The sequence below is a fragment of the Grus americana genome, chromosome 15 (assembly GCF_028858705.1).
Source record: "Grus americana isolate bGruAme1 chromosome 15, bGruAme1.mat, whole genome shotgun sequence".
NCBI lineage: Eukaryota > Metazoa > Chordata > Aves > Gruiformes > Gruidae > Grus > Grus americana.
In genome coordinates this window covers 11,110,356-11,130,741 of record NC_072866.1, presented here as the reverse complement: position 1 = coordinate 11,130,741, position 20,386 = coordinate 11,110,356, and the positions used below count along the sequence as shown (strand labels likewise).

General features: G+C 53.8%; 1 protein-coding gene across 2 annotated transcripts in view; it reads right to left on the bottom strand.

Moving 5' to 3' along the window:
• Positions 1 to 557: 557 nt before the first annotated feature.
• MAP2K3 (mitogen-activated protein kinase kinase 3) overlaps positions 558 to 20,386 on the bottom strand; it is a 34,522-nt gene continuing 14,693 nt past the window's right edge. For both annotated transcript variants that reach the window (XM_054843243.1, XM_054843244.1), the window contains exons 2-13: positions 15,474 to 15,506; positions 14,999 to 15,068; positions 13,079 to 13,127; positions 10,075 to 10,188; positions 9,462 to 9,581; positions 8,875 to 8,991; positions 8,661 to 8,712; positions 7,719 to 7,846; positions 7,008 to 7,085; positions 4,677 to 4,816; positions 3,850 to 3,895; positions 558 to 3,374 (exon numbers count right to left, since the gene is read on the bottom strand). In XM_054843243.1, coding sequence (XP_054699218.1) covers positions 3,291 to 3,374; positions 3,850 to 3,895; positions 4,677 to 4,816; positions 7,008 to 7,085; positions 7,719 to 7,846; positions 8,661 to 8,712; positions 8,875 to 8,991; positions 9,462 to 9,581; positions 10,075 to 10,188; positions 13,079 to 13,127; positions 14,999 to 15,068; positions 15,474 to 15,506 — 1,031 coding nt within the window. In that variant the 3' untranslated portion in view covers positions 558 to 3,290. The remainder of the gene's footprint in view (positions 3,375 to 3,849; positions 3,896 to 4,676; positions 4,817 to 7,007; positions 7,086 to 7,718; positions 7,847 to 8,660; positions 8,713 to 8,874; positions 8,992 to 9,461; positions 9,582 to 10,074; positions 10,189 to 13,078; positions 13,128 to 14,998; positions 15,069 to 15,473; positions 15,507 to 20,386) is intronic.

The window sequence follows — 20,386 nt, the reverse complement described above, 5'->3', positions numbered from 1 at the left end:
CGGCGGCTCCGCCGCCCGTGGGGACGATGCTCGGGCGGACCCCCCCAGCCCTAATCCCCGCCACGCACCCCCGAGAGACGGCTGGAGGGTGCCCGGCGGTGGGGGGGGGGGCACAGCAGGTTGGGGGTGCGCGGGGAGGGGGCGAACCCCGCTGGGTCCCGCCGCCGGCCGAGGCGCATCCCCGCGGGCCGGGCGCTGCCTCCCCCTCGCGGCCGCGGGCAGCCCCTGCCGCCCTCGGGACCCCCCGGGGCCAGCACCCCGCTGCCCTCCTGCCCCCGGCAGCCCGCCCCCCCACCCCCCCCCCCACCCCCAAGCGGCACCCTCCCTCCTGCCCGGCCCGGGGGGAAGCAGAGGCCGGGGTGCCCCTGGCAGCGCTCTGGGGGTCCCGGCTCCTACAAGCCCCGGATCGGGACCAGTGTTACCCCACGGTAGGAGGAGAAAGCACACTAGTGGCAGGACCCCTCCCGGGCTGCCCCCCACCCATCATCCCCGGTGCACTCAGGAGCCCCAACAGAACACCACAGATGCTCAAACAGCAACAAGAGAGGCAACAAGAAGCAGGTCTGAGGGTGAATTTTATTGAAAACAATGACTGGGTTTAGTGGGTACAGACCGTTCTCGAAAATACAAGGCTAGAGGGGCTTCTGATGTGAGTCAAAATCGTCGTCCACCTTAAAGCCAAGCTGGATCCCCCAGGGCTGCCGTTCCCACCATGGCAGGAGGGACACAGCAGGACAGGAAAGCCTCGGATGTGAAGAGGGACACACAGGTAAGACTCACGTAGAATGAAGCAGAGCAGATGGCACTCGAAGGTGTGTTTGCCTCTTCAGCAAAGCCTTGCTTCATCCACAGGGGCCCAAGCCCAGCCTGAAGGCATCTCCCCAGTGTTTGAAAGGGCAGATGCTCTCTTTCCCCAAAATACAGGAATCAGGACTTTCTCCAGGAGGAGAAATGCAGCCAAAAAAAAAAAAAACCCTTAAAAAACATGCAAAAAACTTAAAAATCGCCATTCCCCAATGCACCAAAAAAGGGTGAGATACAGGAAGGGGAAAGGGGTTGAAACAAGGAGAGAAGGGAAAAAACAGAAGCTCAACTTCAAAACAAAAATCAATCCAAAGTAACCAACTATGAAAAAAATAATACAATTGTACATCTCAGCTGCAAAGCTGTGAGACCAAGCAGGTAAGGGGGTGGGTGCTCCCGGAGAGCATCGGGGTGGTTTGCAGAGGCAGAGCGGGACAGAGGAGGGAAAGGTGGAGAACATCAATCACTTTCTGATTTTGCATAAAGAGGTGGGGTGGGGGGGTCAGGGTCAAACAAGCTGAACAGGGTTTGTCCAGCTCAGCCTGGACTGGTTCTCTCGGGGTTTGTCGACCCAGGGAAGGGGATCAGAGCGGTGATGGGGGGGAAGCGCTGCTGCATGATGCCCCAACACGGGGGCATGAAGGACTGAAACCCATTTGCCTTGAAGCAGCTTCCCCCCCCAGGAGCAGCTCAAAGGAAGAGATGGTGTCAAGCAGCCCTGTCCCCAGGCACAGGGTCCCCAGCGCCGCTTCAAACCCCGGGCTGCAGGAGTGGGGAGCAACAAATTCACAGGGACTTCATTCTTCAGTGGGTGGGGGACCCTGAGCACTGGAAATGCACCCTGTAATCCAGACCTCTGGGGGATGAATTTCAGGAAAAACGTTTTTTAAAAGATTCAGTTAAAAAATAGATATATTTCTTTTAAAAAGGGTGTTTTCTAGTGGCCCCTTCCCCACCACCCCAAATTTAGCCAGAAAAGTGTTAGCCATTTCACCAAATCTGGCCACACAGACATTCACACATTCATCGATTTAAAAATATATAATATATATTGCGCACACACATACACACACAAATATATATTAGAAAAGAGAAAAAAATCCCTCTGAAAACTCAATCTATTAAAAAAACAACAAAATCCACAGCCGGTGCGTTTATCCCGTGATCATATACAGTAGAAGACAGAAATCCCTTTTCCTCCCGTAGCTCCTTGCAGAGTGCTCAGGCTGGGAGAGTGGGGAAACACATCAGGTTTTCACAGTGGATTTGTTAGCGGAGAAGGAACTGCTCCTCCCTCCTCCCACACAGAAGGGCTTTAATTTATAGTAAGTTAGATTAAAACTAGGAAACATGTTACAAAGTCCATTATATATAGACATAAAATGTACAACTGTCAGCAGCCCCCGTGGGAGTCACTGGGGTTTCGATCTTGGCTGACACCTCGGCAGGCAGCTGGAAGGTTCAAAGGCAGTTTCGGACACGAGGGGTACAAGTACGGCCTCCGAAATGAGTGGGCGTCACAGTGCGAGGTCTTACATGAGCTCCAGGGTGGAAGGGAGATAGAGCAATGTCTTCTCCAGGAGCCAGGGCAGGTGGAAGCAGGGGCTGCAAAAGGTATCAGATGCCCAGAGAAGGGATGTGTCCTCCCAGGCCAGGGCCGGAGGGGAAAGCGGCAGCACCCGGGACCTGCTTTTCTCCCCGTGTCACCCCGTGCTCGTGTGGGGAAGGGAGACGTGTGTGCTGGATGAAGTCCCATGGGGAGAGCGTGGGTTACAGCTTGCATGAAGGTGGGCTCATTGAAAAATGCTTTTTTTCCCTCTCAAGGGAACAGTGTATCAATTGAGGGAGGTGAATGCCCGGTCTAGTGCTGCCTCAAAAGGTCATTAAGATGTCAAGCCAGGCATTAAAACAGCCTCTGGTGTGAACAGCGGCGTGTCCAGGGAGCCCCACAGCCCCCTAAAAAGCTGTGTAGGCTCCTGGGGGCAAGAGTGCCAGGCACAAAGGGAAGGCGAGCGAGACCAGACCCTGGGGAAGGGGCTTTGGGCAGGCCCGGGAGAAGAGTGGGGCAAGCGCAGCAGCATTTTTTTCTCTCTGCCTTTCTCAGGCAGCAAAGAAACACAACCCCCCTGCGCTGTGCACCAGGCTCCTGGGGAGCGGAGATGCCCTCTGGCACCCTCTGCCCTGGCCCCGCTCAGGTGCCACAGGTACGGTCCTCTCCTCGGGAGGGAGACGCTGGTGTCAGCAGGGAAGTCCTGAGCCTTCAGTCTCCATAGCTTAGTTGGAAAGGTGCTGGCTTCAAAAGGCTCATCCTGCAGGATTTTGTTTAGAGGGCAAAGAGAAAAGAGATTGCAAGGCCGGATGGTGCCAGAGATGCCCACGGGTTGGGGAACTGCGATTTGTGCAAACCACCGTTAAGTCGAGTCCTCATTCGCTCTTCTGCGGGGAAGCCGGGATGGAGGGGACTGCACGAAGCCGTGAGGTTTGAGTTAGGAGTCTTCCCCGAGAATCTCTGTCACGAAGGAGGCCATGTCAGTCTCTTTGGTGTCGTGCAAGGTAAAGAAAGGGTGTTCCTGCCAATGAGACCAAAGACAACATCAGTTGACACCCAAGGACAGACAAGCCCAACAGCAGTCCCTGGGGGATGTCACGAAGCTGGCAACTTGCTATGGGAAGAGGTGGACACCAACCTTCTCCCCAGGCTCCCACGGACGCCATCCTCTAGCTTAAAGATTAACTAACGCTTTCAAGCGTTTCTAGGTTCAACTCCAGCGGGACAGCCCACCTTGGCAGCCGTACTACCGTCATCTGAGGTCTAAACTTGCCAAGAGCAGATAGGAGAGAGGGAGAAAACACCTAGAAACCCTGACCTTAACACCCATGAAAACAACATGCCCTTCCACCTTGGACACACTACACCCATCCCGCTCCGTGCCTGAAAAATCACCCACATGTCCTGTTGTCCCATTTCCCTAGGACCTGCTGGACCATTCATTCAACTTTTGAAACGCGTTATGATAACGACCAGCAGAAATGGTTTGTACTTACCATAAGTTCTAAATAGTTCATTCGCTCAGCAGGGTTCTTCCTTAAGCTAGAAGACAAAAGAATGGGAGAGAAAGGCTGTAGGATTTTTTTTTTTTTTGGCTGTATATGGTCTATCACAAGGGATCTCCCCTTTCCAAGCAACATAACATCCTTCTTATGGGCAGCACCCACTCCTCTCCCTCCTTGGCCAAGCAGGTTTGAACCACCAGCAAAGCGGCCAGGCAGGTAACTGGGAAAGGCCAACTCATGGTGTTTTGCCACAAAAAGCACAAGCCAAGCAGCTCACTGCAGTCTGCCCCGCACAGACCAGAACAAACACGGAGGAGAGGAGATGATTTCCCACCATCTATAGGGTGGGCAGATCATGTCAAGGCTCGTTCCAGCCTTGGTGGGCTCACCCCTGCCTGGCAGCTCCAAGCAGCACACAGGGAGCAAAGGGACACCCCGAGGGGAGCAGCTACTCTACATAGTACCCACAAAACCACAAATCAGCTTTCACCCAGTGGCACCCAGACGCTGCCAGGGGTTTGTTCTCGTTTCATTGCCGCTTTGCCAGAAACCACCAAAATTCCAGCAGCAATGATGACAAAAGGGGAAGAGAAACCTCCATGCCTTCCAACCAGCCTGAGTGAGTCAGGATGAGAGCAAAACCAGTTAGGGCAACGCTTCCTACCGTGGCTGAGCACCAGCCTCGGTACGGTGAAGTGGAGGGAAACAGGCTCCAAAAGGATAACAAACCGAGCCCCACACTTTGCTCCAACCCCCACGGATCAGGGCTCCTCTTCAGCCAAGCTGGGAGAAGCCACCAGTCCCTGATGGAGACTCACCACTGCGCCGTGAAGTCCACAAACTCCTTGGAGAAGCGATCGGTGGGCAGCTGGGGCGAAGGCTCCTCCACCACTTGCTTGAGCTGTTGGAAGGGGGTCCCCCAGGACTCGTACGGGAAGCGAAGAATGGCCAGCTCGATCTGAGGATGGAGACAGGCTGACATGAGACACCAGGATGAGCGCAACTCCACGCAGCCTGCCTACCTCAGCCTCTGCAGCCAGCTCGGATTCAAAATGAAAAACCTCTTTCCTTACAAACCATTTCCAATTTGGGTCATACCACTTTTTTTTTTTTTTTTTAAATACAAAGACCCAGAGGCCAAAAATACTTCGAGGCTGGCTCAGCATATTAATGCATTTACAGGAAGCCGCCAAAGATACGTAAAAGGGGATTATTTAAAAAGATAATAACAGCACATCGTTTCTGCACCAGCTTCCAAAGTGCTTTGCTCTCCCACAAGCCAGCCTCTGGGCTTCAGACTAGTATTGTATGAGCACACAAAAAAATCCACAAACCCAAGAAAAACTAAGTGCTAGAACATCACTTAAGAAGATCTTTGCCAAACCACCTCCATTACTGGGTCCTTCTGACAAGTCACCTCTCCTCTGTCACCCATTCAAGCAGGATAAAGCCCATCACAGCTCTTGGGCAGTCACCTCATGTCAAGGGTGAGCTCCCACCTCAAGACAGGCAGCAGAACATCCAGACCTGCCCGGCAAGGTGGGACATGATAGGATGGAACAGGAGGAATGAGAAACCTGAAAGGATGCAGGGCAGAGCCAGGGACCCCCACCTGCCTCTGGCTCAGCCTGGGGAGCTCAGCTCCTGCTGCTGGAAAACTGAATGAAGCCACCAGCCCTGGATTAGCTCTGCAACTCAATGGCCCTAAAACCAGCTGGTGTGACATCAATCAAACCCTCTCAGAAATAAAAAAAAAAAATAAAAAGAACAGGAAGCCAGCCCAGGAGGAAGACATTAGAGGGAGTCAGACAGGTCAGGGCTCTGTTCAGCTGCAGGCTGGCAGGCTTTCAGCAAGGTCCCCTCTCCCATCCAGCTTTGGAAAGGTTGAGAGGTTTCATCATTCATCCAATCTCCCATCTCACAGCTTCCTGCATCTCAGGACGAAAGCCGGACCTGTTTACATTTCCAGCCAGCCAGCCCAGCTCTGCTCCGCACTGGCATAGGGACACCAAGGAGAGGGGCTTGGGGTTGGCACAGTGGACAAAACTAGCTGGGGAAGAGGGAATATTTGCCAAGAGATCTGTGCAGTGCACACAAACATAAGGATGCGGTGCCCAAAACAAGTCACTGATAACAGGGCACAGGTTTAAAAATTCCTGAAAATAATCTACCCACAGAAAGACGGTCTCCTGGAAAGCGAGACACGCGTTCCCAGACGGCATCCCCTTCAAGCCAACAGCTGGGATTTCCTTTGTCCTCTGGTGCCAGAAGATTTCAGCTGCTTTCTGCAAGATCCGTTTCTTGCAGGAGGTAGATAAACCATCCTAAGCAGCTGCGATTTTGGAACCGAAAGTATTTCCCCTTCCTGTTGGCTGCTCTGAGCTACCCTGCAGGCAGGACTTGCTGCAAACCATGCACAGCACCCCTCGCTGAAGAAGGGCAGGCTAACGTACCCCGATCCTCCTGCAAGGCTTTGCTAACACGAGGGGGTGGTGTGCATGCAGACGGCTGTGACCCAGCTACAGCAAACCCTGCTCCACTGACTACTTCTCCAGCCAGCACACGGGGAACCGCAGAGCAATTAAAAACCAGACTCTTAAATGCCCAACTAAGCCCACTGTCATCCAGATATTGCCCCCTGGGACTCTGCCATCCACACCAACATAGTTCTGAGCTAACTGGAGCTATGTGGAGCTGGCAATGTGCACAAGCAGCTCTGTGAAACCAAGCAGAGGGGTACAAGGGAACCACCTGGGGATAACAGGCCTTTATGTATCCCCCAGGATCCAGCAGGAACATGCAAGAATGGAGAGGAGGAAAGAGAAGGGGCAGAAGACAGATTATCTCCTGGCAAGCTTGCCAGCCAACTCTGCAACAGCTGCAGCAGTGGTGGCAACCCCGGCTCACAGCTACCTTGCCCTGGGGTGAGGTACCCCTGTGTGCACAGGGCAGCAGCACCACCCTGTGCCCTGGGTACTTCATCTCATGCCCTGAGCTATCATGCTCAGAGTTTAACCCCTTTTGGTCAGCATCCACCCAGGGGTGAAGCCACCAGCTACCACCGCTCACGGCAGGGTTAAAGCCCCACCAGTCCAGACCCCGTCCCAACCCCAGGGCTACAGGGTGCCGGTCCAAGCCCTTGGTGTTACCATTGTGATTCCCAGACTCCAGACATCCGACTTCACGTTGTAGCCCTTCTGGTTCAGCTCAGGGTTTATTCTTTCCGGCTGTAACAGCAACATGGAAGATATTACAACTCTATCTTGTTTTCCCAGTGAAAACCCCACAGAGCAAATCTCTGGCTCAAAACCCAGGTTGGGTGGATTCCCCTGGCTCATGTCCCCACGGAGGCAGGGTCTGAGGTTAAATCTAGCACTGATTGCTCCACACGACCCACATTAACTCTCCCCTCCAGCTCCTGAGTGAAACTTGTACTATCCCTGCAGCACGATCCCTGTCCCAGGAGCACACAGATGCCACAGATGGCAGAGGAAAATTCATACTGACTTGAAAGGATGAAATTAAATGATCCTGTCAAGAAGAGCCTCAGCATTTTCTAGCAAACAAGGAGCAGCCCTTCCAACCACCACAACCAGCACCAGCCAGTCTTTTATCCTTCTGCAAATGGAAGGTGGCAGAGGAAGAGTCTGCTGTGGGATTAACACATGCAGCAAGGCTTACAGGGAGGGTAATCCCGTCCTTGGAGGACTCTGCTGAGTCAGGAAGCCCAGAGCACTCTGAAGTGGCTTCTATCTCAGGACAGAGGTGAACCAGGACTGATTTCTAAGCAGCAGACTCTTCAAGTAAAGGCTGAAGGCAGCCAAAGGCTGCCAGCTCCGGCCCCGCACAAGCACACTTACAGCCATGTAGGGTTTGCAGCCAGCATCCATGGTCTTTGCAACCGAGTCCACCAAGTAGCCGCTGATCCCAAAATCACACATTTTCACATGTCCCTCCTTGTTGATCAGCACATTGGAAGGTTTCACATCTAAGAGAGAGAACACGAGAGGACAGACTGGACCTTTGCAGAGGTATCGCAGAGTCTGAGACAAGACGGGAAACTGGGAGGGGAGCAGGCAGGCCCTAACACAAGGGAAGGGAGACAAAACCCCGCCAGTCTTATTTCAGCAAAAGTTGTTCACAAGTAAAACTATAGCTATGTCCCTCCAGGCAGAACAGGCCTCCTCTTTAATGAGGCAAGTCAAAAGGCTGAAACAAAATGTTGATGAGTTAATGCCCAGCTCCTTAGGAGAGATTTATGTGCCCAACACAGCCTTAAAAGCTCAACTCTACCAAGTTCTCAGGACAGCTTGTCTCATGCCCATCATCATCTGTCCACAACTACACAAGGAACTATACCAGGATGAAGAACAGAACCTGAGTGTTAAAATTCCCATCTGTGATTTGAAAGATCTCCTTCAGCCCTCACCTTGGTAGAACTACCCAGCCAGGAAGGCTAGGGGATTTTGTCCCCAAGAGCTGCCTTCAATGCATCTCTGTACTCAAAGAGAGCTAGAAGCGTCCATAAAAATACAGGTAGTGAGGAATTCAGTTATTATATTCAACCCTTCATCTGGAAAGGAGGATGAGAACATCATCATGCAAGCAGATGTGTGAAGGATACACCTCAGGAATAGACCTCAGGCATCTAGATCTGTCCTCCATGGTCCCAAGTACCATTAGACCCGCCCCGCAGGCATCCCAGAGGCACACACCACACATGTCCTAGGAAGGAGTCCTGACATAATCTACTTCAAGGCTAGATCTCCAGCCACATCACACTAACCCCATCCAGCACCTACCTCTATGGATTACGGACAGTTTACTGTGCAGATGCTCCAGAGCTCGTACAATCTGGGAACAAACACAATTAAAGAGTATCTGTTAATCACACACAGCACCAGCCTTCCACTGCAAACACACCACCCATTTCCACATGCTGTGGGCTTGAACAGAAACTTCCAACAGGCTCAGGGGATACAAAAAAACCCACATAAGAACTGAAGAAATACTCACAGACACAGCCATTTTCCCCAAAATGTCTTCAGGGATGGTTTTCTTCTTCTCCAGTACTTTCTTGTAGAATTTATCTAGGGAGGTGTCCATGAGCTCCATGCAGATCCACACATCACCCTGCGGACAGAAAGCAGTTGAGAGGGAACTCCCTGGAAATCCCCGAGAGCTGAAGGGAGAGGTGGGGACAGATGGACAAACAGACACTGCCCCTTCCACACAGGGCAAGCCAAGGTCCCTGCCGCACAGCCGCTGTTGGCCACACCACAGGCACACAGGCTTTGCACTAGATAGTGATGGGTACAGATGTCCAGGTACCACGAAAACTACCTACGATGGCTCCCTTTGAGGGTCTACCCCAAAGCTGGCCCAGGCCACAGACAACATGGTTGGGCACTTGCCATGGAAGTGAGGAACGGGACCTGCTCAACACTGCCTGATGGAGGCAAGCCTTTAAGTCATGGCAGCATCTCAAACAGCCCAGCTGGGCTGAAGAAAGCAGAGGTGGTTTGGGACAGTTTAGTGTCTCCAGCACAATTGCAGGGGCTGCAGGTGCTGTGCAGCCCACCACCCATCCACCAGCTCAGTACCTCACGGAAGAGGGCTCCGTAGAAGGTGACTGTGTAGAAGCAGTCAACTGTCCTCATGGAGATGTCCAAGTCCATCAATAATCTCTTCTGCTCCTGAGTGTTCACAGTCGCTCGAATCCTCTGAGACAAATATGAAAGAAGAAGGGTTTGATGTAGGTGGGATAACACCATTATCCCTCAGGCTGACTCAGAGGACCTGCAGTTCTGAGGCCAGGGCAAGTGTTTTGGGCTTATTTTGCAGCCAGTAGCACCCCAGGAGATGCCCAGATTGCCTCTTCCAGACAGCACCTTAATGAATGACAAACCCTTGGCAAGCTCTTCAGCGGATGCAGGATCAGGCCAGCCGCCTGGACAGACACTGTGACATCCAAGCCTTGCACTATCTAACTGCAGGCACCAAGCTTGGCTTTCAGAGCCTGCTGATCAACCCTACAGTGTCCAGCTGGTATCAGCACAGACCCTCCAACAGCCGAGCCACACCAGGGGCTGCCAAACTGAGACAAGTCTGCCCCCTCCCGTTGTGCTGCGACCGGTAGAATTCAGCACAGTCTCTCTGCTCCCTCGGAGCTACATGTCCTGACCTCCATGTCCATCAGCAAGTAGCTGTCCTCACCTTCACGGCCATGATGGTGCCGCTCTGTGCGTGCCGGACTTTCTCCACGACGCCATAGGCTCCACGGCCCAGCTCTGAAATTGTCACCAGGTCATCAGCTTCCACCTCAAAGTTCTTAAAGAAGAGAGACAAAAATCAGACACAGGCATGCTTAGAACCAAGGATATCAGCAGAGGTCCAACACTTGCAGCTTGTTTGTGCAGAGCACTTCTAAACAGCACTACCTACAGGACCCCAACAGCTCCTACACGTACCAGAGGCACCATGCTTAGAAAAGCTGGGTATTTTTTTTGCTCTCTTGAATCAGAGCCCAAACCTTCTCACCCTGTACTCACCAGGGCTCATTTAATTCCCCCTCTGCAGCTAGAGATCAGGACTTTCATCCTTTAAGCCAGGGCACGCTGCCACTGGAGAGGGCACCAGAGGTTGGTGCCTCCCTGCCTGCTCGGGATTACCCACACAAGGGTATTTCTGCAGTTGCTGAACTACTTGCAGGATTTAACAGCTCCTGTGCCAACATGGGCAGCAATCAGGAGCCTCTGCCACAGCTCCAAATCCCTGTGCACAGCCAGGGATCCCCCACCTCACCCCACATCCCAAGAGACCATCGCTCACAAACACACCTACATGTCTAGTAACACCTCTGCCTGTGCAAAGCCTTAGATGGGATGGTGCACGCAGCAACCCAGCAACTCAATTCCTAATTATCGGGGAGTTCAAATGGGTTTTACTTGCTTTCAATACTTTCTCCTGCTATCGGAAAGCAGCCAAAGTAAAATGTGAGTTAGCACCAACGAAGCAGCTCAGGCAAGTGCAACTACATGAGTTTCGCTTCAAGCTGGAAAAAAAACCCATCGCCAGTGCTCAGACGAGCGAGTGCCCCACGCAGCAGGGAGCCAGCGAACTCCTGCGCAACCCACGAACAAGTTTCCCTAAAGACGTGTTACCCTGTAATTGCTTGCTCTGCCGGGCAGGGCACAAACTGTTTGAGTGAGACATCGGCTATTTTTGGACGCTGCGTTCATCGCTCCTAATAAGTCACAAGCCTTCTTTTAGCCAGGCTTTATCCAGCCTCCAGTTTTCCTCCGGTCTCAGGGAACAAAAATATAATACCAGGATGCCAAATTGCCCCAGTAGCCACAAAGGCAGTGAGGGTGGGAAACATCCACAGCACAGCGCCGGATACTGTGCCTGCGAGCTACGCCCAGAGCGGAGAGGAAACAGCCTTTGGCGTTAAGGAGCCAAGCTGGGAGATGTGGCTGCCAGGCTCCTGGCCAGCAAGCTCCCCTCGGCGCGGGCCACGGCACGGCCAGCAGCAACTAGGTCTGCCGGACCTTCCTGCCAGCCCTGGCTCTGTTTATTTGAGCCAGATGTGCCTGGCAGGCGGCCGAGGCAGGGAGCAAGAGAGGTCTGTGCTTGAGCTCAGCACTGAGCTATGCACTGCCCAGCACAGGAAGGTGCCGGCCCTTTCCTGGGCAGGACGGTGTATCCAGAAACGAGGAGAGTGGGACTAATGGGGACGCATCCAACCCCCCACCCTGCCGCCCCGGGCAGCTGGCAGAGGAGCGGTGCAGGCTCGCAGCTCCTGCAGGGGCCTCCAGGAAGGATCTGGTGGTGCTTTTCAGGACACGTGTTCTGCTGTTGTTCCAGGTTATTGTTTGGGGTTTTTTTCCTGGCATTTACCCTAAGGCTTCCCCCAGAAGCTGGCGGTTCCCAGCACACTCCAGGAACCAGCCCAGCCCAGCAACAGAGGCGATGCACTGACAAAGCCGGCACTCCCCTCCCTGGCATCCCTTACTCTGTGCCCTGGGGGGCTTGAGCCAGTAGTGGGGACGCAGGGCATCACCCGCACAGCTCCAATGGACCCAAGGTCATCGTCCAACCCCACAGCCCAAAGCTGGCCTTCTGCCCAAGCCCTCTTCCTCCATCCCACATTGCATCGCTCCAAAAATACCTGGACTAGACCCCTCCTGCAAACACTGGTGCAGGCAGAGCAGGGAAGGAAGAGAGTCTAGAGAGCTTTCCCCAGGCTACAGCACTCTCCCATTGCACACTCCATGCCCAGGCTGTTACAGAGAGCATCTCTCCCCACACTATTAATACACGAAACAATGGCCAGAAAATTACACAAGCAGTGGGGTTGTTCCCTGGACCCAACCAAAGCTTCCAAAGCTTCCTCTCCTCTCCTACCTGTCCCTAAACCTAAAACCTCGCACCAAGGCCGAGGGGCCCAGATCCCATCAGCTGAGCCACCTCCCAGCCTGGAAGGTAAGCAGCTAGATATAGGGCTGATCCAATGCATGGTATTTTTAGCTCGTTTGCAAACAGCCTTCTGCAGCCCCAGGAGAGCCCGTAACAAGAGAATGAAATAAAAGAGAGACAGTGGCTATTTCTAGCAGTGTTTTTCATCAGGTCACTAAGGAAAGGCTTTGGAGAGCCAGAGAGAAGTTTTGCGTCCAGCTTCTCCTGGGCCATGGGCAGTAAAGCCCTGCGGGTCAGCAGGACAAAGAGGACTTTGTCTGGGGCAGTCAGAGAACGCGGTGAGGCCACACGGATTTAGGGTAGATGGGCTGGGTCCGTGCATTCAGACCGAGGTGGCTGGTGGGGCTGACAAGGGACCACTGTGATCTCCCACTGCAACGAAACTGCACACCCAGCCTTCGGCACCCACCTGCCTTGCAGGGACTGCCCGCAGGCAGTGAGCGCACGGGCTCAGAGACTCTCTTGCAGGCAGGGCAACATGTTCAGCTCCCCAACAGTCACTGCTCTAAGTACACACGGACACCCCATTGCTCCACAGGGGAAAGGTCCTGCTGTGGGACGTCTCATCCCTGCGAAGATGCATCCCATGAGGCTGCACCAGGATTGCAAGGTCCTCCTTGCGGGGTGCTCTGACATCTCAAGCTCTAATTTACAGGTTGTCAGGCATGATCTATAAAACTCCCCATACAAGGGGGCAAACAAAATAGGAAACAAGCAAAAAATAAACGACGTTGACACGTACTTTATCTCCAATGGTAATGAATGCTCTGGAATCCAAATTCCTTGGGGGCCTGCAAGAAAAAAAGAGAGAGTCAGGAGAAAGCCCAGCTTTGTTAACCCTCTTGGCCAGAGCCAGGTTCCGCGTTCCTTCAAGCACTTTCAGCCACTGCTTTCCACTGTGCCTTGTTGTCATGGGTTCGAACCAGTCCCCTCCAAACGCTCACAAATGCTTTAATTGTGCCAGTAACACCTCAGCCCACACCCACGAGGCACTCACTGCATGCAGCCAGCAAGAACCCCAGAGAGTCAGCTGGGTGAGACATGTATCAAACCAACAGACTACGAAACCATCCCTGCTCAGGAGCCTGAGGAACCGAGACCAACGGGATGAGACGTTTCTGTGGCAGAGCAGCTCAGCTGTCATGTTTTGACAGGCAGGTGCTGTAACAGGGCAGCCACGTAGCCCGAAACGCACGCCGAGGGAACAACAGGTAATTCCTCACCCGTGAGTCATTTGTGTACACTCACAGGCCTGTTTCAGGCAGCACAGCAGGCAGGACTTCAGCGTCACACTTTGCACAACACCATGCAGGCGAAAGTCTTCCTTTATGGCTTTTTTCCTCATCACTACCCACTTCCCATTATGGGCAGCACGGTACTTTTAGAGCCAACACGAGCATTTTGTCCCTCGTGCCTTGCTTCTCTGTTCTCCCCATCCCCCGGAACCTTCTAAGAGTGGAGATTGCCCAACTGGTTTAACCTCCCAATTCCCATCAGAGTAATACGGCAAGCTCCGGCTTCAAGGAAGTACTTCAGGTTCACAGCAAAAGCTTTGCACTGCACAAATATTTGCACTGCAGCTTGAAAAGTGCAAAGAAAAGGAGTTGCAGATGGCTTGTGCCAGCTTTTACAGGAGCACTCTGGGTATGCAAGTGCCCTGCAAACTCTCGCGTGACACTTTCTCCAGGGGAAATTGAAACACCGATAGGAGCAGAGACAGATGCAGCCGTGGGGGAAGGAGGTGGCTGTTGCACGCAGGGCTCAGCGTGTGCATGCAGGGCTGCACAGCAGTAACGGGGGAGTTCCCCTGACTCCCCTCCGACAGATCTGCCCTATCTGTCTGGGGTTTTAGGTAGCAATATCTCCCCTTCAGGGATTTCACTGCTCTCCTGGAGCTGAGAGGGTCTCTAGTAAGGGTCTCTGGAGCAAACACGGCTCAGCGGTGGAGACGCAGCGCAAGGTGCTTTGGAAGAGCACCATGGAAGAAGAATTTAAGCTGTCTGCTCTTTGTCAAACCAAGTGCTGCTACCCTGGGCTCTCCCCCACAACATAACAAGCATCAGCCATACAAAACAAACACGGCAGAGAGAAATTCCAGTGCCCTGAGATACTGCCGGGCACTGGCCCCTGGCACGGAGCAGCACAACAACACAAGACACCCATGCCCTCCTTGCACCAAGGCAGGGAGCTGCAAATGACTCAAACTAGCCCTGATGCACAGATCGGGGGAGGATGCCCTGCCATGCAGAGCATCTCCCAACCCTCATCTCCCTGCTCCTGCCGTGGTCGAGCTGCCACCATCCCTCTCTTCCCCTGCATTAAAAGCCTTCCGCTCTTCTTCGCTCAGGCAGATTTGCTCTCTCCACCATGTCTTTACCCTTCGGCATCACCATAGCCATGGCAGAAAGACTGAAGAGAGTCTGCCAGCAGTCTCCCAGCCTTTGCCTTTCAGCCATTTCAAGTCAAACAGGCACCTGTGCATGTATGTGCATCCACATCTGCATACATGTATAATTCCTTCTTATCACCTGCAAGCCAGAGCTTAAGAGAAAAAATTAACTATCCTGACTCTGTAAAGTCTACACAGGCCATTCCCCCTGACGCAGCGTTGAATCCAGCTCTGGAGAACTGCCGTCTGGCTTTAAGCAACAGAGACACTTACGCTGTGTTGGCAACGGGCTGTTTGATGGGGACACATGTTATCCTCAGCTCCCGTTTCTTCTTGCTTTTCACTGGAAGAAAAGATGCACACATGAGCAACCAGCATTTTTACTTTTCTTCCTCCAGCCACCAGGTAGAGGAGGCAGAGTGTGGGCCCCCTACACTGTGCAGCTGTGGCAAGATGACAAGAAGGTCACAGTGCTCACGACCATTTGCCCAAAATTTCAGGCAAGAGCCAGAAGCACAAGTGGGTCTCAGTGTCCCTGTCGAGCACTTGCCTGCAGAAATACCCAGGGGTGCACTCACAGAGACCATTTTTTCAAGTCTTGCAGCCAAGCACCACCTTGCAGTGCTCCTCAGACACCCCAAAAGTGCTCTTTACCCTTCATGGCCATTAACAGTACCCTCTCTTTGGGGATTTTAATTGCTGATGTTCAGGAGACGGGTTAAAGCTGCAGTTTCTGCTGGGCACTTACCTGGTTTATGCGGCTCCAAGGATCCTTTGGAATCTGAAAAACAGAAAGAAGACATCGGCTCAGCCTTCATCCCCCAGACGAGCCGGGTACCAACGCCGCATCCCTCACGGTCCCACGCACAGCCCAGGGAGAGCAATCCCAGCTGCGCCACAGGCAGAGGGAAGCAGAAGGGCTGCCAGAGCCCAGCCCAGGCCGATCCCCGTTTCTCCAGCCACAAGAGGTCCCCACGCCATCAGCAATGCTCCCAAAAACGCTCCCTGTCCAGCACATCCTTGCCCCACAGCCCCCCACAATCCCCCGAAGACTTCTTGGGAAGAGCCAGACCCGTTTTGCAGCGTGGGTTGGATCTGGCACGGACCTCAAGCAGAACAAGGAGTCACTCCCAGCACCCGACGAAGGGAAACCAGGGCAAAACCAGAGATGAGCTGACTCCAGTCAGTAGTAAACTGGCCACAAACCCAGGCTCACAGAGGCTGAGACCCTGCCGGACAAGGCACGACCTCATCAGGGGTGACTGGTGAGAGGATGCACTCTTCCTGCTCCTTCCCAACTCCAAACAGCACTGAGATAACATACCCCACTGCTGCAGAGGGAAACGGGTTTAGGCAGGGCCAGGGCAAGCCAAACATTTGCAGATGAAACTACAGGAACAAGAGGTAACCAGCACGGGGGGCCAGCGAGCAGCGACGGGCAGAGGAGACGTGCACAGGGCTGAGAATCAGCTCCCTGCAGTGTCACACAATCCCTGCTGCTCAATGAAGCTCCAGCCATTCCTCCATCAGCAAACAGCTCACCCACCTACCCCAGCTCACTGGGAAAAAACCCAAACCATTAAGAGTGAAGTGATACAGCCGAGAGTGTCGAAGTCCTGATTCCCCCAAGAGAGACAAAGGGGCAGCTGCACTTTGCAGCTAAAGGTGCTTCTGGTTGCACCGACCTGGAAGATGCATTAAAAAGCACAAACAGCAAGGTGTGCTCCAGGCACTGGGCTGGGAGCAGACGGCACAGCGTGAACTTGGACAGTCCTTCAAAACAGCTCCCACCTACCTGGCTCCTGGGAGCAGGCGTGCGGACAAAGTCCAGCACTCCAAAGGCTGCTGGGAAAGGGAGGGGTGAGGCAAGGAGCTGAGATTTCAGCAGGAGACACAGCACCAATCGAGAGGTCCCACAGCAGCAGCGAGACAGAAGGACAATGCGTGTCCAGCATGTTCCCAGCACAGACAGCCCCCATCCCCATGCCTGTCCCCCACCAGCTCCAGATGCCTCAGCTAGGACGGCTACCTAAACCCCACTTTTCCAGTCCTGTCCTTCCCCAAACGCAAACCTCGCTGAGGCTGCAGGTGAAAGCTGGTCTGCAAGATACTGCAAAGGTCCCAACTATGGGACCAGCAGCATCCCTCCCCGATGAGGGCATCGGCACAGATCAGTCCATATCCCCATCTTATCTGCCACATTTCCTGCATCAGAGGCAGCCCGTAAGGTCTGGGACCAGCACAGTTCCTGTGAGCTACAGGAGCAATGTGAACTTCCAGCTCAGTGAAACCAGCCAGCAAGCTGCTCTACACCAAACTGATCCCACTTGGCTGGAAACCATCTCTGGAGACCTGACCGTGTCACTGCAATCATGGCTTCTAATTTGTGAGCCTGCAGTTTCCCTTCGCCCTCACCCACTCAGCAGGGCTGGAAGCAGGACTATCAATAGCCCAGCATGCCCACTGATGACACTTTGCAAAACACCTGGTTGAGCAATGATGGGAGCAAACGCAAAACAGAGCCAAAAGAAAGATGCTGTCCACATGTTCAGAAATGCCTCCCCTTCCCGCATCCAGCCTCTCGCTACTGAGCATGGGGGGTTGACCACAGAACCTAAAAACCAGGGTCCCTAGAATCCTGCACCCAGACAAGTTGAGGAGCTCGCTGTGGCCACACATCCCATCCAGGGGGACAGATTTAGCTCACTGCTGACCGGGAGCCTTGCACCAAGCATTTCTTCCCCCGACCTGCTCTGAAACGCAGACAGAGGGTTTGCACACAGCTCCCCCAGGCAGTTACCAGCCAGACCTCTACACGAAGCCCTGAAACGCCCCCCCCATCCTGGCTGGTATTTTGCTTCATCTGTTTGGTCTCCCTCTCCCCAATTGCCATAGTAATCCTGTAGCCAGCACAAAGCGCCTTCTGTGCCGCCGGCTCCCCTGGCAGCGCCGGCTGCAGCGCGGTGACTCACGCGGCAGGAGCAGGGTCCACACGCTCCCCGAGCCAGGCGTCCCGCAGCCTGCGGCGTCAGCCTTTCCTTAGCCCTGGCTGCAAGAGCCAGGCCAGAGGGAGCTGGGAGCACCCAGCCCGGGGTCAGGAATCAATGGGGCGCGTTGTTCAGTGGAGCCCAAGCTTGCAGGCAGGAGGATTTGCAAGCGTGGCTTAGAGGGGCACTGAGGGATGGGGAGATGACCCATTACAAACTCCCTGCATCATACAGGATAGTCATTTAATATTTCTGTGCATCAGTCATCCCCTATGAACTCTGCTATAATGGGGGTCCTGCAAATCAGCCCGCTCCCCTGTACCCCCAAACCACTGCTGCTCACTTCCCAGCATTGTACCGCCAGGGTCAGTGACGATTCCCTTCCCATCCTGTCACACCTAGCCCCAAAATGCATTTCCTAGCTCTAACCTGAAAAAGCACCGATTAAACCGGAGGTATTCTGCTACCACTCCCAGGCTCTGGCTGGGCCACCTACGCTGCTGGAAAACCCAGCTCAGCCCATGCCTGCAGAAATACGATCAGCCACGATGCTGCCCTGCAGCTGGGGGAGCTGAAGCAGAGATTGGATTTGCCTATTATGGCTCTCCCAAAATTTGCCACGAGCTTTCCAGCACCCTGCAGGCTGGTCTGAACTCTTGCTTTTTGCTGCAAGCTTCTCTTGCTGCAAGCAGCGGCAGCATGGGTCTGGCCAGGCAGAGGTTGAGTGGGCAGACACCACTTCCCCTCGAGTACAGCCCGGAAAAAAAAAAGAAGAAAGGGAAAAAGAAAAAAAAAAGAAAAAAGAAAAAAAAAGAAGAGATGAGCAGTCCTGCCCTGAAGTTCTGCACAGCCTGCTCGGGGCGGGCAGAGCCCCGACATGGGAGGTGGGGGCACGGCACAGCCTCCCCGTTACTGCACAGCCCAGCGATCGCCCCCCAAGTGCCCGGAGGCTGCCGAGCTGCCTGCTGCAAGCCCCAGAGCTGGATGCATCAGCCCCCGGGAGGTAACCTCTTTCCTGAGCCTCTGCAGCCCCCCAGAGAAAGCCCACGCACTGTTTCAGGGCAAATGAGGGAGGAGGAAAGACTCGGGGAGAAGGGGAAAGAAAAATAAGACGGGAGGAACAAAAAGGCAGTGGGATGGGCATGACAAGACCTTGCAATTCAAGCCCTTCTGTCCTGAGTACATCCCAGGGCAGCATCTGCTTTTAGCCCCCGCAGGCAGCTGCTGTCAGCTCCTTCTCACCAGCGAGGCCTCAGCACTCTCTCCCCCATGTTTGGGATCCCGGTAGGGTTGGTGCAGGAGAAATTGCTATAACCTGAGGAACGTTTTATGCCACCAAAAATCCTAGAAACATGCTAGTTTCCCAGGGCACTGGGCTCTTGCAGGAGGGGTGGCTGCAAGCACAGAGCAACACAGTTTCCCTCTAGAGATCTCTCCATGTGGGCAAAAAGACAGCAGCAGGACAAGGCAATTTGGGGACATGTCCCGGTTACCCCTGCGAGCCCCAGGGCTCTGTCACCAGCCCTGAGCTGGCAGGACGGCTGGGCGCTGCCGGTGCGGTGCTCCGGGCAGCAGGAGGGGCTGCCGGCCGCAGGGGCCCACAAGTGCAGTGCCTTGCACCCAGGCAGGGGAAAATTAGCTGACAGAAGTTCCTGGTGCAGACAAGATTGTAACCCACGTGATACTGCAGGCATGTAACTGCATCCTTTATGCTAAGAAAGGAACCATTTCCTCCTAAAGAGAAAAAAAAAAAAGCCAAGCATATTTTTTCTCATGCTATAACCTCCACCAGCTAAGAACTGACACAGACATTTCCTGGAACTGCTTAATTCAATATCTGAATCCTCATCTTTGCCACCACCAACTTCAGGCCTATTAAGTTGCACCTCTCCCCAGGAGATTTATCCTTCGCACTCCATTGGCGTGGGCGGAGGGAAATGAACAGGACAATCTAAAGAACTGCAAATAAAACTATTTGCCTGAACCGACCTTTGAAATTAAACCTCCCCACTGCCTCCCCAGGGCTCTGGTTCCAGCCCCAGGTGAAGTCCTGGAGACGGCTGCAGCACAGGAGGCTGCTTCCAGAGCTGCACCACTTTGTTAGCACTGGGAAAAAACGTTTCGGATGCATCCCAGTTCTCCTAAATCCAAGGAGGAGAGTCAAATGCCACAGATGGGACAGAAGGCTGGAGGGTGGATCCCAGCCCTGCTGCAAAGAAAAAGCTGGAACAAAGAAGCATCAAAAAAAAAAAAAAAAAGAAAAAGAAATTAGAGGCAGGGTACAAAGCAGAGGGGAATTTGGTTGCTTTGGTCATGAGAGCCAGCTCCTCACAGGCACACTTCATGCTGTTTTCCACTGTTGAGAGTGGAAAAAGCTATCTGTGGAAGTGGAAAAAGGGCTCTCAACCTGCCGAAAGCCGTCACTCATCGGCCGCTGAGGTCCCGCTGCAGAGAGGGGCTCCTGCGGGTCATTGCTGCCCCGCGCGCACCACTTCTGCAAAAAAAGCGAGCAAGGAGGAAGGGAAAAAAAAAAAGCGCGCTTCAGAAAAAGCCCCTTGCAGCCCCAAAACAACCTGTCAGCCTGCACTGAATCAGAGCTCCTGACTGCCGGGGGCTGCCGTGGGTGCCCGCCTTTCCAATGCAACAGGCTTTTTAGCAGGGGAGAACCACGCAA